This window comes from Osmerus mordax, chromosome 8 (assembly GCF_038355195.1).
Source record: "Osmerus mordax isolate fOsmMor3 chromosome 8, fOsmMor3.pri, whole genome shotgun sequence".
Taxonomy (NCBI): domain Eukaryota; kingdom Metazoa; phylum Chordata; class Actinopteri; order Osmeriformes; family Osmeridae; genus Osmerus; species Osmerus mordax.
In genome coordinates, this window is record NC_090057.1 from 12869583 (window position 1) to 12888748 (window position 19166).

Consider the following 19166-nt stretch of genomic DNA (forward strand, 5'->3'; position numbering starts at 1 on the left):
AGTGTTTCAAAAATTGAGAAGTTTTCCAACAACAAATATCTTATGAAGTGGGACTGTGTTTCTTGTATTTGAGCCAGATGAATGGAAGTCTTTTGTCCTGCTGCAAGAGCCCCCTCCTCAGACTTCTTGTTTGCAGGCTGGGGCTCTGACAGGGGATTTCCTCTAGGTGAAAAAAAAACCTACAGACATGTATCGTTGCAATGACTTGTTATCGAAACTACTGGTGCTCTCAACGTGGCACGTTAACACTTACACACACAGCATGAGCACAGGCACACACACACGTTATACTCTTAAAATAGTGAAACCACATAACACATTGTATATCATCCAATAAATGTAAAGAGAACATGTTTTTTTGCCTAAGAGCTCTACAACCCTAAAGGCTGTACTGTTAATGCTGATGACAGTAAAATTCAGACAAATTGATTCTCTGTCTAATCGTGTCTGCTGTCAAGGATACTTTATGTGCAAAAGTAGTTTTTACTTTAGACTGTTTTCATATGATTTTTTAAGATTTAGGGTCATCTAACTGGTTCATTCGGTGTCAAATAATCTAGGGGTTATAAATGAAATCAAGTAAAACATTTGGTAATTTCTCTCACTTCATTTGTTAGAAACACTTTGTCATGGATGCATAGTGTTTAGGTTATGGATATATATTTATTAAAAAAATTCAAAACAAATGTTTAAACAAATCAGGCAAACATCTCACTACTGTCATTACAACCACCATTACGGCCCTCCTAATAATAAACACTGTAATATGTCTGCAGTGATGAAAAAATGCAGTGATGACAATACATGCTTTGATTCTGATATGCTTTTATTCCCTGTCATTGTTAGTCATGATTGCAATGCACACATTGAACTTTGGATCGAGGGGAAAAGGCAAATGAGGTGACGGTACCTGTAAAAGGGCGGCTTTAGGACCCAGGAGGGATTCGGATGTCGATCAGACACAAGGCTTGGTTGGTATAATGAGAGAACGACCGTAGACTTCGTGTCCACGAGGATACATGAATCAGAAATACGCATGGACATAGTTCCTGAATAAGTTCTCAAAGAATTATAACAATGTTCCGGAATAACGTTTGAATTGTTCAAGGTACAGTATTGAGTTTAATTTCTGTATTCATTATTGACGTGTCTCATTCAAAAAAGGGTAGTTCCCATTGTAGTTATTGGGATGCGGATATCTTCACCCCATCTGCTGTGCTGGTAGGCCTACAACTCTTGTCAAAAAATAGAAACATTAAGAATTTTTATAAACATTTAATAAAACTAGTTGGAGGTTTAATTCACCAGGTTATTTGCTTCATTTTTTACGTGCATAGCCTTTATTGTAATTGAACTTGCCACCCTTCTCCATAGTATATAGCCTACAGCTTACCTCACAAAGAATGTTTGTAAAACATTTTTAGCAGATCACGCAGCTAACGTTTTTTTTTTGTAAAAATGAAGGACCTTCAAGCTCATGTTTACCCCAATGTTTTGCAACCCCGGACGAGTGAATCGATCTGCCGCCGTATCAGTGCAATTGGTGACAAGTACGACAAAATAAGTTTCCCCCCTCTTTTCAAGCTTAAAGCCTATATATAGTATTCAAACTTTGAGGATTACAATAAGGCGGTTGTTTGTTGGCGTGATGCTTTGAAACTACAATTATGAATAGAACAACTGCAGAGGATGTTCCATTGACTGGTTTTCTTCATTGTCTCGTGAACGTACTGCGAGAGAACAAGGAAGCAGCCTTTTGCAGTAACACGTGTGATAGGCTACTGTATTCGTACTGTAACAATGATACTCACTTTTAAAGATGGGGAAACATTCTATTATTGTTCAGGATGGCAGTCGCTTAGTGTATGGATAGAGGGAAACACTGATTGACATTATAGATCGTGCAATAAGTAAATGCGAAGCTCCGGATAAGAATAGCTTACTGTTATTGATACTAAAAGTGATTAGGTGCTTATTTTCAATCGATCTTGATATCATTCATGGTCCTGTAATATACATGTGTGACTTTGCATTGTTAAACCGTCACTGGATGGATAACCATGCAGCATACATTTCATGTTGGTCATTCATCACGTCTTGACAAAAGCAAGAAAATGTAACTGTACATTATCTTCAATACCTAAGCACATTTAAGGAATTTGCATAGGCCTACCATCAGACAATGTGTCAGTACAAATTGTACTGAAATTATATGCAGGTACAGGTATTATTTCATTTTTTGACCACATCTAACACAGATTTACTCTTTCAGAGAGTAGAGATGTATGCTTTGTTTCATGCTAAGTCAGAAACATAAGTACTTTAGAAACATTGGTTGAGTACTCTGAGATTTTCATACTGTACATCATAACTATTTGACATTCTCCTCTCACAAAATCAGTGTTACCCCTAGTCATGCAACTGTACTCATCACATCCCTGAAATCTGGTACTTGAATGTGGATTATCTTGAGAAGGACACACTCAGTCAGTCAGTCACTCAGTCAGTCAGTCAGACAGTCAGACAGTCAGACAGTCAGACAGTCAGTCAGTCAGTCAGACAGTCAGTCAGACAGACAGACAGACAGACAGACAGACAGACAGTCAGTCAGTCAGACAGTCAGACAGTCAGACAGTCACTCAGTCAGTCAGTCAGACAGACAGTCAGACAGTCAGTCAGTCAGTCAGTCAGTCAGTCAGTCAGACACAGCAAGGAGGTCAGACAGGATTCAAGACAGATTTGTGTGATGCCATTTCAGTGATGCATTGCCATTTTCTCAGTGAAAGAAAGGGCACACAGTACACAAAAATAGCTGTTTTAATCGAATTGGTTTGAGCTTCTGACCCTGTTAATAATAATAGACTGTGACAATATGAATGTCTAGAAGGTAGACGAGTGTCTGGCTGACGAAACAGTTTTGTTTCCTGTTGGAGTGGGCCTGTGAAGTTACATGGACCTTGTTTGCCTGTGGATGTAAATGTGCCACTGATCTTATCTTGAGTCCAAGGAATGCCACTGGAATGTGCTGTGGTACAGACAAGTGTATTGTACTGGGTAGAGCAGCAAGACGCTCAGATGAGGCTCAGATCTGGCAATTGGCTGAAATCCCATGTGCACACACACACACAGCTCGCCACATGACAGTTCGACAACAGGTCCGTCGCTTCCACTCAGAGCCCTCAAAGCTCTTCAGTGTTTCTGTGTTTGGAGAAGATAACACCGGTATGTCCTATACCCGGAATGCACTCAGAGGTCAAGGAGTAGGGCAACATGAAGGATATCAGTCCAGCAAGATGTCAACATTTGAGGATTGCAGCCCAATTGTATAGACACCCACATTTTCAGAGAATGTCTGAGAAATCAATCGAATGAATTTCAATTGTTTGTCCTATTATTAAAATCGTCAAATTCTTGTCTTATTAAGCACAAATCCCATTAGCCATTATGTTTAACTAAGGTTGGAGCCCCATCGGTCCAAGGTTTATTTATTGTAATTTCCTGATGTGTATTTGATCAGGAAACAGGCTAGTTCTCCTGAAGAGACACCGCTCACTAATTGCATAAAAAACCCTGTTAGCCCAACTTCACGCTCGTCAGAAAAATGTGGCATCTTACTCAACGCTGTCCATTTGAGACAGAGGGGGACGGTTGTTGCTTAGTTACCTAACATAAAAACAAACAACTCTCTAAAAGCTGTAATTCAGAGGCGAGCAGCCCTTGTCCAGAGTCATTAGAATTCAATGGATGAATCTGGAAATTAGTTTTATATTTGTGTCCTGTAAATGGAAATCCGGCGTCTATTCTGATCACCCACACATTGTTCCTTGTTGTCTCTGCCCATTCTGAACATTAATGATTACCTCAAAGGTTATCGATAGGCTTGCTTTTCAAGCTATAGACAAACATGTTCGACATATTAGCGAAAGTGAAGCCGGCTGCTCCGAATGAATGCTTCGAGCAGCCGCCTGTTACCCTTCTGCACACCTCAAAGGTTCACTTTCTTTGGTGAATCTTTGTCTTGCGTTTCATCTATCTGTTAAATGATTCACAGTAGGACATGCCCTGTCAAAGAAAGCCATATCCAAAAACAAATGATCATTTGGGGAGTTCCTGCATGGTGCAGATTCATACAAACCATCACTGTCTAAGAACCTGAGCTGCACTTCAAATACTAAGTGGCTTTGATTAATCCTAAAATCCATAGTTTGGCTGGCAGTTTGGTTCTGTAGTAATAATTTGATTTAGGTGTGTTGATTTAGTGACAAAGAATAAAGTCACTGTAAATTTTTTGCCAAACGGACAAATTATTTGGCTCTGTTTACTCAAACTATTGACAAAAAGCAGGTTCTCTGGAAAATCCTTCCTGGGCTCCACAGTCACCACCTCTCGCCTCTGAAAGGGCGGACAAGCTCTGTACCAGCGGGATGGACCCATTGAACCCTGTTCACCGTGACCCCCCCAAAAAAATCCCGCCGCACGCTGCAGCAGAGCCACATGTCAGGGCTACAGTAGCGTCATGCTACAGAGAGTTCCGTCCACCGTCGTCTCCTGAACCCCAGCTGTGGATCTGAGAAAGAAGTGCAGCTGCGTGGCATGCTGAAAAGCCCCATCCTCTGCCTGTCCCCCCTCCAACCCCCCCCCCCTCCAACCCCCCCCCCCCCTCCCCTCTCCGTCTTTCCCTCTTTCGTCTTTTTATCCGCTCTCTTCCCCCGTTGCTTGGGGGCGGGGGGGGGGGGCGCTCCCTCTATGGCGAGCAAGGGGCAGAAATGTCGAGTGAGGTGGTTGGGAGGACGGCGGCGGCGGTGCTGTTCGCCCCCTAGCCCCCCCCCCCCCCCCGCTTCCACCTACCCACCACACACATACACCTCCCTCCCTCCCTGTCGGTCTTCCTCTCTTCCATCGTTCTCGGCTGCTTTCTTCCTCCCGGCTCTCCTTCTCCCTCCCGCTTGGCCACGTGATCGGCTGTGAGGGCGTTGGGTTCATTCGAGTGCTGCAGTGAGGGAGTGTATGGATGTGTGTGTGTGTGTGAGAGAGAGGGAGCGAGTGTTTTGGCTGTGGGCCCAGTCTCTCTTTTTTTCTTTTTTTCTTTTCTCCGCAGCCTGTCGGCAGTGGTAGGGTGGGCGGGCGGGCGGGCAGGAGGCTGGGTGGGGAGGAGGAGGGCCTCGGGGCTACAGCAGTGTGCCGGTGGCTCCCTGAACCAGTGGGGAATGTCAGTGTGAGGTCCCAGGACAGTCGTGTGTGTGTGTTTACATTTGTCTAAACATGTCCAATGAGCAAGCACCGATGGGGCGCTGAGCATATTCGATTGGTTTGTGTGATAATTATGCTCCGAACGAGTTTTTTGACTTGAATTGTGCATACTGTCCGTGTTCCCTATATTTGTTTAATTTGTCTCTATAGGCGTGTTTTCCCCCAAAAGTGTTTCTGTGATGGTGGGCTACGTTATAGCAATTGAATAATATTTGTCTTGCTTGTTTTTGTGCATCCATGTGCTGTCGGACGCTTGTTTCAATTCACACGTGGGGGGGGTGTGTGCGCTCCTGTGTGTGTGCGCCTGGACTCTGCGCGGTATCTGCAGCTCTGGGGTGTGATCCACAGGGGCAAAAAGGGGCCCCTCATGTCGAGCTGTTGTTAAAGATTTCTCTCGTTCACAGGAACACTGTGTACTCTCAGTGCATTCCAAGAAGCCAGACATAGAGAAGTGGTGGGGGGCGTGTGTGTGTAGAAGAGAGGGGAGGGGGAGATGCAGCAGACGACAGGTTTCACAGTGCACTTGGTTTACCTTTTCTAGTTGCTTGTGATCTCAACCAATAGGACCCTTGCTGCACCAACCGTTACTTTGAAGCTGTCTGAGCTAGAGGACAACAATTCACAGAAGGCGTTCGGTTTGAGATTCACCCCTAGGTACGTCTCCTGAAAATGTAACAAGCTGATGTTCTTCTCTATGGCCATCAGCAGTTTCTGGTTTTATCCAAGCCATGTGTTTGACGCTGTGCACAATATCCATCCCAAGCATGCCGTCTACCACAGGGTTTATGGAACTAAGCTAATTTTGACGGGCCACCAAGTCTAAACGGCATAACGGCAACACTTGCCCTGCCCGTCTCCCCTTCCTCCCCATCATTTAACCCTCTGCTTAGTCCTGTCAGCGTTCTTCCTGTGCTGCATGAGGGCTGTTTGACACTGGAGGCTCCTTGTACTGCAAGGCAGCAAAACTACAAAGGGCACCACAAGGTCTACGAGCATCATGGACTTCCTGTTCTGCCGGCGCAGACAAAACATAGCATTTTCCCCACCTCTCTCTGTCTCTCCCTCTTTCTCTCTCTCTCTGTCTTTCTGTCTCTGTCTCTCTCGGGTTGTTGTCCAACCCTTGTGAACCCGGTTTGTTTGTGGAATGAGGCAGACATCAAGACAGCCTCCAGAGACCATCCAGACATCCAGAATGTCTGTTCACCTTTTCTTTTCTTTTTTTTACATTTTAATAATGGAAGTCCAGCATTTGAGTCGATTTTCACACCAAAACAGTACGAGTTAAATCCCCTAAATAGTATGTGAATCGATAGCATTTTATTTTTGTGATCGTCATGTCTCTTATGGAGCCAGAGAGAGGACAAGGTACCCTACCTGAAAAGGAAACAGAAAGATGATGATAAGGATTGATCAGGTAAAATCACAGTATGGCTAATGGCTTGACCTTTACATTGGCTGACGAGTTGGGTCAAACCGTGGCAGCATCAGATGCTGCACCTGGTGTGAATAAAATATCGGATGAGCAGTAGCAGTAGCCTAGTGGTGAGCAGATTTTCTCCAGGCGAGGTGTCTCGTTGACAAGTAAGGATGTTCTGTGGCATGCTTGGAGTGTCCTTAAGCCCCTTCCACCACTAACATTCATTTCACCGACAGTACCCCACACTCCTCTTCAAACAGTGCAGCCTACGGCCCTACAATGATATCATCTGAATAAACAATGCCGCCATTTTGACTTTTAGACCAACGCAGGACTCCCGTGAACACAGGATACGATTATACCCACAAATGCAACAATGTCAACCTGTGTTCCACACTGCGCGTTTGGTATCAAGTGGCGCACAATAAGACATGAAGTATCTCCGTTACTGTACATCCGAGTCCTGTCCTGTCTGTTGCTTATCTCTACTGATATTAACATGGTTGGTTTTTCCCTGGAACCACTGTTGTGAGCTCCTGAATGCATCTCATGTTAAGCGTGTCTAAAATTCCATTCACCTGAGGTCAGTTACCAAAGGCTCACATCCACCTGGTAGCACATTCATTACCGTTCCATGACATACTACTTTATAATATGCAACTGCGCCCCATGTCCAGAGAGGGTTATTATGAAGCAATATTTCCACTGTTGATAGATAGGGTGTATTTTAGCAAGGGTAGTCATAACAAGGTGGACTGATTTGACAGCTGTGAAAGGGTCTGCTTAGTTTAGGAATGTCCCAAAATGTTTGCATCGCTGGATGTTGTCATCGTTCAAAAGGTCAGAGGCAAGTTTACATATTCAAAAACACATTTTTACATGATGTATTTGTATGATTGTAGGATGTCTAAATGCGTCTTTATTCACGTTGTGTACAGAGTTGGTCTGTCGAGATGGTGTTCGCATAGAGCCCCAAAAGAAGTTAAGGGAACCTGATTTCATTTGAACAACCATTTGTCTGTTTCCCAACAGGTCATCAGTGCTGGCCACCACAGATCATCTTCAACCATTTGAGAGCAGGGGTCCATAGTGGCGCATCTTTCAACGTGAAGCCGCCCCCCCAAACAAACAGAATCCCTTCACCCCCAACCCCCATTCCTCTGCTGGGCCACCATGGGCGAAGTTGTCATAGTGAAAGAAGGATGGCTTCACAAACGAGGTAAAAATCCAGTTAATTCCGACACCTTGTGATACAAATGACTTGGCTCCAAATTGAAATGTAACTTGAGTTCAATTTGTACTTCCGTAAGTAGCTACTCATGCATTTGGCATTGGAATGCTCTTATCATTTCACCAAAACATCCGTCTTCTTCAACAACACTATCTTATCCACATCAGTGTCTGTAGATCAATAGCCCTAGTAGCCTGTTCTTTTCTGGAATTGCTTCCTGTTGTTCAAGCTCCATTCACAGATAACCAGATCCTCAATGAAAGTGTGACAGTGTTTACGGCTCTAAAGAATGTTTACTGTTCTGAAGTATATTTATGGCCCTCCAGAATGTTCATGGTTTCTCTAAGACCACAGGCTTTACAAAGGTCCTGTGACTATGATTTTCATGACCTCTTGTTAGATTGACCATATTATCGAATACAATGGCGTTGAATCAAAATCGGAGCAATGCCCAATTTTCCCAGGTTCGGCAGACACAAAGGGGACTCAAGTTGAAAGGGGCAGATGATGAAAAACCCACTAATGTATGAAACATTTTCCCATTATGTGGAAAATAATTGAATCATTGAACTGTAGAAGGTTGTTTTTCAACTTCAGCTTGTTTTGTTTTGGATTAGTGTGTCTGTAGGTTTAACTACGGGTGCATTCATGACCCCAGCGTTGCCTCGTGTCTATTCCGGTCCCGTCTGGACTTGGAGTGTTTGTTTTTCACTTGCACCTGCTTCACCTTTGACCCCATCAGTGTTCTGTAAACAAAGAGAATGACACCCCCCGCTGGATGACCTAACTGTCACCAGTGCATGCAGTCCTCGCCTGTACACAGCTGTGAACCCTGACAGAACTGATTTCAGAATCAGGTTATTCAAAGACTTACTGACGCTCCACAAAACAATACTTCCAGCTCCTTTTAATATCACCATGTTCAACTATCGGTTCATTCTACTATGTTGCTAGTGGCAGTTATTGCCAGTATTGTTTATGCCACGGCTGTACTGTATCCATTCTTCTGATGGGCCTTAGAGGCACCGCCGACCTTGCAGAGAAAGCGAAAGGGAGTGACTGAGAAGGGTGTGGCAAAAGCGGAAAAGAAAGTCCACAACAAGCACGTGTGTTGCAGCACCCTACACTGAGGAAGCTGAGCAGCAAATAGCCGGCAAGGCCACTGGGTTTTTATGGGAGGGCCCCCCTGATTCCCCTCCCTCCACAGCCTCGGTCAGTCAGACAGTCGGACAGTGTAGCGCTGTGGCTTGAAGTTGGGGGTCATCCCAGTTCAGCTATGCAGGCAGACACCACCCGGAATGGCTCTTGGCCGAGATGAAAAGGAACGCGGCCGACGCTGGATTTGTGCCGCTCGGCACGGCGGCGAGCCTGTTTTGCCCACAAGGGATTTCAGAGGGGCGGGGCAGGGGGGGGGGGGTGTTGTCTGTGTGTGTGTGTGTGTTTGGGGAGGTAGGGTGCGGTACGATGCCGCTATGGTGACATCACCCATGGAAAAGTGAAGACTTTGGGGTTTTACTGTCAGGGCTCTAGGATTTTGTTTTTCTTCGACTTTGTCTCGCCTTAGTCAACTTCAAAACAAACATGTCGGTCTGTAGCTTTTGGCACCTTATCTAAACATTCAAAGGTGCAAATGAACCCTATACAAAGTAGTTCATTACTGTACATGTTGAACAGGTCGAGTTGTGTCAATGATTGTATACGTCAGTTCTTGTTAGATCTGGATATGGACTGACTGACTAGGGACTGCATGGCTCGAACATTTCAAAATGGCATTGGAAGGTGCGATGGTGGGATGGGTTCCATACTGTAGCTTCTGACTGTAGACTTTCCCCCCCTAATACACCAGGGGCTAATCAAAGCTACGGATGGATGCTCTTGATGACCTCTCTGAGACTTTTTTCACGTTCAGATATCGTGGAGCCTAGCCAAGATGTTAGTCACCCGTTGGAAAAGCCTGCTCTGAGGAAAAACATCTGGACTCCTTTGGAATGGGTCCACCTTTCCCTTTTTTTAGCCAACATCTTAAAATGGCTGGGAGTCCTTCCATTCCAATCCCATGAGTCATACAAGACGAAGCAGAACAAGGTGGTTTTGGAGCGTGTCTCTCCGATCTCAAAGTCACCACTGTGGTGGGTGAACTGGACCCACGCCTCACTAGACGATCTTGTCAAATGGTTAGCGCCCCAAACGGTAAGGCTAGCTAGCCTTGCGGCTAGGTGGCGTAGCCACACCTGCGTTCCTGTTGGAAGAACACAACTCCCTTCGTGTGTGGTTCCCAACTGTGCTCGACCACACTTTCCATCAAAGCATTCCTTTGGCAAATGTTGTAAAGGAGATGGGGACACCGAGATCTGTCTGCAGAGAGTGGCGGTTATGGTTCGTTGGGAGGGGTAGATTGGGGAATAAGGCAGGGTAGGGGTTGGTCATGTACTGTAACAACGGGGTTGACTCGTTTTTGCCATAAAAAAAGGCTAACCATCCTTTCCCCAGAAACCCTCCCTTGTGCTGATGGTTGAGCTTCCTGAAATGGCAATGGGATAACCTCGATGCCAGAAGAACACAGTACTAGTTGCAGTTGTTCTTGTAAAGACAGTCAGCAAAATATGATAAATGCTAAGGCTAAATAATCAGTCTCCTGCCAATCAATGCCTCCACTCCAATAGCATTTGATGAACTCTGATGAAACACCAAACGACCATAAGACTTTTATGAGATTGAGGTATATTGCAACAAATACACTACAATGGCATGAATTATTGGTGCAAAAGCCCTATCTACTGTATACCTGTGTTGTTTGTTTGTACAGGAGGAAGTGTATTCTTATAATAAACCACACAGTTCCTTTTGAAACCACATCCTCTTCCTCGCTGGGGAGGCGGCAATTGCAACTCTAATCCAAGCTGTGTCACTGCATGCCATGTAAAGCCTGTTGAATCTATTATTTATGGGGTGTGGTGCAGGGGGGGGGGGGATCAATGGCCTGAAATTGATTTATTTTCTTGTTTCCTTTAATTAAGGACAGGGGTGTTTACAGTACATCCTTATCAAAAATGTTGAGGTGAAGAGACCCATTAGATCCATCATACCATTCCCATCATGAATGCTCACTCCCTCAGTCACACACTTTTACACAAAAACACGCACACAGTGCACGCTAGCCTTCTAGAAGTGTCTTTAGAATTAGCATTTGATGAATATGGTGTAGACAAACACCATGCAAGACTTATTAAGAAAGAGATGGACAGTTGTGTTGTAGCAACGCTTGTTCATTAGCTCTCTCTGTGCCCCAGGAGCATCCACCTGCAGTTGTTGGTAATCTGTAAGGACTCGGTCTCTGTCAGTCTGTCATTTAGTCAGGCAGTCATGCTGGTGTGCAAATCAAACATCCCATCGTGCTTGGTGAAACAGTTTATAAATGAGTCATCAGCAGCAGATATAGCTTAACACTCGACTCGATCTGAGTTTTTTTAAATGATTGTGGTGTTTACCCATGCTGTTAGTGTGTCACTTCCTGTTTTCTAGAATCTGGTTGGTGATTACGAGAAGTGCTGATGACCACATTTATTAAAAACTGTGTGAGACTCTGTTTACTAGGTGTTTTTAAAGGTACAACATGTACTTTGTAGTCATTTGTTGTTATCTTGTCAAAACATTGGAAGATTCTCACATAAATACACCTCCTGTAAACTGTTTCTTACAAGTTGAATAGTCCTTGTCTTGTTACCTTGTCAATGCTACTTGGTATCTACTTTTCACATGACTCAGGCGTATTGTAGTTTCTATTGAAACCAAGACTTTTACCAAAAAAACACCTTGAACACACCTTTGGCGGATATACTCTAAAGTAAACAAGGAACACACACACACCGCGGACATCAGACAAAGGTATGGTCAACAATTTCCACTCTTTACTGGTGCGGTACACACTACGTAATATACACTGCAGGCTACAGTGGGATTAAGTGAGTGTTTTGACAACATGAGAAGGAAATGGCTGTATGGAGAGGAAGTTCTGTTTTCGCAGAAACCACCAGGAGAAAGGACCCAGAAGCTTGCGGTCAACCTGACTGTGAGAGTCTCAGACACACACACACACTTGTTGGACATTCCAGTGGAATAGCAACCCCTTGTGGCTGCAAATAGCTTATAACTGTTTTCTTAAAATCAGCAAACAAAATGTGTTAGAATCACCCTCACAATGCTTGCCTGGTATGACGGTGTTAAAGTCATGCTGGAAGAGAACTGTGGTCATTGGAAAATACTGATGTTGATCACTATTGGAAAGTCCCTTGAGATAAAATGTCACCTGCTCAACTGACATTTATGGGGAAGCCCCTTCTACTCAGAACTGTTTTTCTGGTATTCAAGCATATCATAAGTTTGTGTCCAGTCTGTTATGTTGACAAAGTGTGTAAACAAAAATGGTTGCTGAGGCGGGTCAAGGGTACACAAGCCAAGCAAAAGGAAAGTAGAGGGCGATCTAACAACACAACTCTCTCTTGCGCTCTCCCTTTGTCCCCATCACTCTCTCAGGAGAGTACATAAAGACCTGGAGACCGAGGTATTTCCTGCTGAAGAGCGATGGTACATTCATCGGGTACAAGGAGCGGCCGCAGGATGTGGACCAGCTGGAGACGCCACTTAATAACTTCTCAGTAGCTCGTGAGTTAAGCCTCCTTCTCGTGACTGGCTCCTAAACGCCTGGGTGGGTGTGGGTGGGGGTGGCATCAATTCTAAATGGAGACCAATCAACGGGTCAGGTAGCCCCGGGTTCCTATGTAGTTTTAGAGCAGAACGTTTATCCCATGGTCGATTTTGATTTGCCCTTTTTAGGAGCAATGTCACAAAGGGCTTATGTCTAAACCAACCTACTCTCAAGGATTCATGTTTAGTACTTAGTTCATTTATTGGGGGTTACAGACAAGCTGTGCTTAATTACATTAAGACGATTACTCTATTACTTAAAATCGTTCCATTATTATTATGACGATACCTTTTATGTCTTCTACTTTTCCCCCTTGCTGTATGGCTAACCTCTCCCCTCTCTCTGGTGTGTGGATTTGCTCGCCGCCATTCGTCACCTCGCTCAGAGTGCCAGCTGATGAAGACGGAGAGGCCAAAGTCCAACACGTTCATCATCCGCTGCCTGCAGTGGACCACTGTGATCGAGCGCACCTTCCACGTGGAGACCCCTGAGGAAAGGTGGGTTAGTTTTGTTTGTATGTAAACAACCACATGCACCCGGATTCGCGTGCGTATATACAGTATACTGTATACACAGTGCTGCGCAAAAGTCTTCGGCACCCAAGAGATATACAAGTGCAATGTCGAGGATTTTTGTTTCGTCTTTTCATTTCATTATTTCTTTAAGCATTTTTTGCTTTACTTTTTAAATTCATTTTTTAGTAGTGCCTAAGATTTTTGCACACACATACTGTATATACACACATTCATACAAAGCTTTGTGTGGATGCGCAACCCTCATGGACTATGACGGACATTATGCCCACTGCAAACGCTTATTTCACAATCTCACATGACAGGTAATGTATTCCAACAGCAAAAGTCCCCCTATCCAATCATCCCTCTGTTCCATCATCCCCTATCCCATCATCCCTCTGTTCCCAGGGAGGAGTGGACGAAGGCCATCCAAACGGTGGCAGATGGACTGAAGAAGCAGGAGGAGGAGAGGATGGACTCCTCGCCTGACCCCATGGACATGGACATGTACCTCACCAAACCCAGACTCAAAGTGGTACTGTATGCCCTCTCCTTTCTAGACCAGGGCTGAATAGTAATTGAATTCCCTCCCAATCCTATACGTATTTTGAGCCTACTTGAAATTACAGCTCAACGTTTTTTAATCTGTTTAATGCAATTCACAAAAGTATAACAGCTAGGATTTTAGAAAGGATGAAATTTTTTTGTAGAGTATTCAATTCTAGACACAATTCCATGTCTCGGACATTACTTCTCTATGAGGTTGAATGCTCAATTCCTTTATTATGAAGATGCCTGCACAGTTAGTTTCTAGATCTGGCAATGCCTGTTGACAACCCTTAATCACAGCTGAACCCCACCCCAAACCATGGACCATCAGGAGGATAGGGGTTTATATTGAAATTCAATGTGGCCCTTTACCTCAGACTATTCTGTTCTTTGGAAATATGAATGATATTTGAATGTTACAGCACCTATTTGAAAATTCCCACTTTCATTTTCTTTTCTCTTATTCCTCAGACTATGCACGACTTTGAATATCTCAAACTCCTGGGAAAAGGCACTTTTGGGAAGGTTATTTTAGTGAAGGAGAAGGCTACAGGCAAATATTACGCTATGAAAATCCTTAAAAAAGAAGTGATTGTAGCAAAAGTAAGTATGTTTGTAGGTGTGCATATTGTATATAGTATAATTTTATGTGTAGTAGGTATAGAATAATACATTATGCATATGTTCATCCCTATACAAAATTGTTGAATAATTATTTGGGTAAAGTTCCTCTATTTTGGTAAATCCACAATGCTCATTCAGTTTCTTTTTTGTATCTCCCAGGATGAAGTAGCACACACACTCACTGAAAACAGAGTACTGCAGAACTCAAAACACCCATTCTTGACAGTAAGACAAACCAATCAACTAATGTATTCCCCCTTTAATCACTGCAGACAGGCATCTTGTTTTTTATTTTAACCATTATATAAGGTTCTGTAACAGCGTTTTCAAAGATAATGCTACAGTACATGTAAAATGTGCCACAAGAGAGCAATACTTATTATTGGTATTTCAAAGTATTTTTCCTCAAATGTTCACAAGTATGACTTCCATTTTTTGCATTCTACAACAGTGTTTAAGAATCAATTTGATACATGTTCTGGTTCCTCTGTTTTTCCTCCCCCCACAAAAGGGTCTTAAGTATTCCTTCCAGACTCCTGACCGCTTGTGTTTCGTCATGGAGTACGCCAACGGAGGAGAGCTGTTCTTCCACCTGTCGCGAGACCGCGTATTCTCTGAGGAGAGGGCCCGGTTCTACGGGGCCGAGATCGTGTCTGCGCTGCACTACCTCCACTCTGAGAAGAATGTGGTCTACCGGGACCTGAAGGTCAGATCACTGTTGTGTTTAAAGAACCATCATTATACTGGATTCAACTTGTCGTAGAATGTATTTTATTTTATTATGCATGTGATATGGGTCACTCTTAGAGTTAATTTACTGGCTTACAGTTAAAGCTGGCTTTCCAGATGACCCCAGACACCAATTATGGAGCACTTGGCCTTAATTTAATACCATTCCAAATCTATTCAATTCTTACTATCCAGCAGTTCTAATTTAGATAATCACATTGAATATTATTTTTGCTGTTATTCATTGGGATCATGTTTTTGCGTAGCTGGAGAATCTAATGCTGGACAAAGACGGCCACATCAAGATCACAGACTTTGGTTTGTGTAAGGAGGGAATCAAAGACGGGGCCACGATGAAAACCTTCTGTGGAACACCAGAATACCTGGCGCCTGAGGTAAAGAGGCGTTTAAAAAGGCTTTTGAATTCAGTTGTTCAATTTAACAGGACAGTACTTTACTCGCGCTCCATTGACCAGTTTTTCAGTAGAAAAAGGAAATCTTGAGACAAAGAACATAGCCGAGAGAAAAAAAAGGTTGTGAACCTGATTATTTTGGTTAGGTTAGATGCGGTATATTCCTATGTACTGTCGATCATGATGAATACTGTACATGATCTGGGTCCGTAACAAGAACATGAGCTTTGAAAAGCCTTAGAGTGGACATTCACGCATCTGCTCCTCTCCCAGGTATTGGAAGACAACGACTATGGCCGGGCGGTGGACTGGTGGGGTCTGGGCGTGGTCATGTACGAGATGATGTGTGGCCGACTGCCCTTCTACAACCAGGACCACGAGAAGCTGTTTGAGCTGATCCTCATGGAGGAGATCCGCTTCCCGCGCACCCTCGGGCCCGAGGGCAAGTCTCTACTGTCTGGCCTGCTGAAGAAGGACCCCAAGCAGAGGTGTGTGTTTGTGTGAGGTGTGTCAGTACGTGTTTGTGCGTGTCAGTGCTAAACTGGCCATGACCCGCTGTGGCTACCACGAGGCCCATTAGGTCTTTTCCTGCCCAATATCAAATTATATCGAAATATAATTTTCCAGTACATTATTTCTATTTGTCCTTCAAACGTGATTGTAGTGGTCGGCTTGGTTCAAACCTCAACTGTGCTCCTCTTCTCATGTTTTAGTCAATATCGGTAAATGGTGTCATTTTGTGCTCCTTGTGTAATCTATAGGTTAGGTGGAGGGCCGGATGACGCCAAGGAAATCATGCAACACAAGTTCTTTGCGGGGATTGAATGGCAAGACGTATATGAGAAAAAGGTACGTTGTCATATTGTACATGCTTACAGGTAGACAGTACTGTAAAAAATGTCTGCTCTCAGAAAGAATTATTTGAAAACTAAAACGTATAAAATATTGCTTTTGTCCACTGACGCAATTAATGCACAAGACTAAAAAAAGAAACATTGAAAACAACATTTACGTGAGATGTATGCGAAGATGTTTGCACAGTACTGTACATAAACAGCTTATTAAATGGAATGTACAAAAGCTATTAATGACCAACATTTCATGATATGCTTGTAGAACAGGATCTCATTGTAATGAATCCTTCCCTGTCGTCTTAGCTGGTTCCACCATTCAAGCCCCAGGTCACCTCGGAAACGGACACACGCTATTTTGACGTGGAGTTCACAGGCCAAACCATCACCATTACGCCTCCTGGGCAAGGTACAGTATTTTTACTGTAAATGAAATGTTGCTATAGTTACATTTAACGTAATACTACTGTTATTTCGACTTTTGACTTGCTGTGATCTGCTTTTGATGGATGTGCAGCCAGCTCCCACTGCACAGTTTTCAAGTCCAAGGACTCCACCTTGTGGCTGTATGTTCACACTACAATAAATCAGAATCAGAATACGGTTTATTGCCAAGTTAGTTTACACGTGCGGAGAATTTGCTTTGGTAGGTTGGTGCATAACAACAAGCATCAATAAATCCCAACATCTTGTATGCTTTGTTTGATTGCTTTAGTTATAGAGGCGAGAACTGCACTCTGGAATTAATACAGGAGACATTCAACAACTGTTACTCATTGTCTGTCTCTTCTTATCCTAGATGACAACATGGAGTCTTTCGATAGCGACAGAAGACCCCACTTTCCACAGTTCTCCTACTCCGCCAGTGGGACAGCCTAAAGACTTAAACCATGCATTTTCCCCCCCTTATCTTTTGTCTAATGGACCACAATCTTCAGTCTCCACCCAACCTCCTGCGATCCCTTCCTCCCGCCTACCCCAACTGCGACACATCCACATAGGCCATCAAAGACCTCAATCATGTTTGTTTCCTGTCATCATTGTTTGTTATCATGCTGGGATTATTGGACTGCTTCACAAATCTCGAGGGTAGTTTTCGATTGCTGTCTCCTGACCTTCTCTAGCACTGAGTCCCTGAAGGAATCCACCTTGTCTTCAATAGGTCTATATCCTCTAGTGAGTCCAGTTGATAGCGAGGAGACAAGGAGAGAAGACTACTGTAGAACGATATCCACTCTCCAGCCTTTTTAAATATAGTTATTTATATTGCTTTAAGGGTAGGGGTGTCAGCTGCACAGCAAAACACCTACGGTAAAGGAGTCAAGATGTCTGAGGTGCAGCAACAGTTGACTACAAGAATATACAAACGGACACGACAATTAGTTTACTTCAAAAGGCTTGCCTCAAACAAGAAGCACAGTCACTGTCAAACAACTAGTTTCTCGAAACGGTACACTATCTATCAAGCTAGTTGGACAGCTTTGTTACTTTGTAAGTCGGTTTTAGCTTCGAGCCAAGGAAACACCAATGTGTTGGTTTTAAAGTAGTAATCCTCCTTCCCTACTCCATCTTAGTCTAGTGTGATTCATCACTGCCATTCAGCTTCCAAACACTCCAGCGTTTGTGAGAGGTAACACTAAATATCTCTACTTGCTCTCCATGCCTTCTTAATGATGAGGAATGTGCCTGCCTTCTAGTATGCAGAAGAGCTAGATCACAGAGCTAGTCCACAGAGTCCATGGTATTAGCTGTTACATCAATATTGTTCTGTTCTTATCTCTGTTTCTCGCACCATTCAGCCTGTGTTTGAGGATAATAGTTACTTCATTGTGATGTATTAGAAAACATGTCTGGGAATAAGGCATTCCTATGTCCGTAAACTGCTGCTGCTGTCATGATTATGATGCAGTCCTTGTCAAGTCCAACTTTACGAGGCATCATAATTGTTTAAAATTGGGAAATGGTTAATTATGCAGATATGGCAGTCTCGAGGTGCAAAACTATTTTGTTATAATCGCATCAAACCACAGTATGGAAGACATGTATTCTGATACGTCCATTTACCGTGAAAGGACTGGATGAACATATTTGTTATGCTAGACAGGCCACTATTCTTAATTTTAGGGAATCAATGTACTTTATGAAAAATCATGGTAAAAGGCACTATCGTTCAAAGAACCTTTTGAGCTGGTCGTTCTAATTATTATAATTTTTTGTGATTTCCCAATCAAAGCAAAACACACATGGAACTTCAACGGTCATTAAATATCTAGCAGACTGCTAGTAGGCTTGCTAGAAAAGCGAGAGGGAAAAAATGACATAAGATGCCTTTTTCTACCAGCATGACCTTGAATGCTGATGCCTGCATGGCTTAAACATACTAATCTGATGCTCACTCACAAATTAATTTTTCTAGTATTAAAATGATAGTAACAAACCAGTTGCTTCACATATCTTGGAAAAAGAGCACAATCCACATGCTGTCCTAAAAAAATTAGTTGAGTTGGAAATTAGAAATGTTATTAGTAGACCGTGAGAAAGGAACAGTTTACATGGTTCCTAACCTTGGGCTTTAGAGGGGCCAATGCATGCTCAAGAACACAATCAAGAGTTAACTAAAACCTAATTTTTCCTCACCCAGGTGGCAAAATATTCTGAGGAAAAGTAACTTGTTCAGAGTTGGCATATACTTTAGTGAGACTATCTGGACTGTGTCAAATACGTGCAATAAGAAATGTGGCTAGCATTCTCAAAAGGGCAAGTAGGGGTACTACACTCCATGATGTCTCTTTTTGTCCCACATTGAGCCCAGTATATTTCTGTTTGTAAGCAGACTGGTGCATATTGGAAAATGGAACCGCTGCCAAGGTATTACAATTAGG

At 43.4% G+C, this 19166-nt stretch overlaps 1 protein-coding gene across 1 annotated transcript; it reads left to right on the forward strand.

Annotated features, from left to right (window-relative positions):
• The first annotated feature begins 995 nt into the window (after positions 1-995).
• LOC136947167 (RAC-alpha serine/threonine-protein kinase) lies at positions 996-19166 on the forward strand. Its single transcript, XM_067241054.1, has 13 exons — positions 996-1108; positions 7700-7886; positions 12432-12560; positions 12989-13100; positions 13527-13653; positions 14139-14270; positions 14451-14516; positions 14803-14997; positions 15287-15415; positions 15707-15921; positions 16195-16282; positions 16591-16693; positions 17084-19166. The coding sequence occupies exons 2-13, from the start codon at positions 7841-7843 to the stop codon at positions 17161-17163; spliced, it is 1422 nt and encodes a 473-aa protein (XP_067097155.1). The 5' UTR covers positions 996-1108; positions 7700-7840; the 3' UTR covers positions 17164-19166.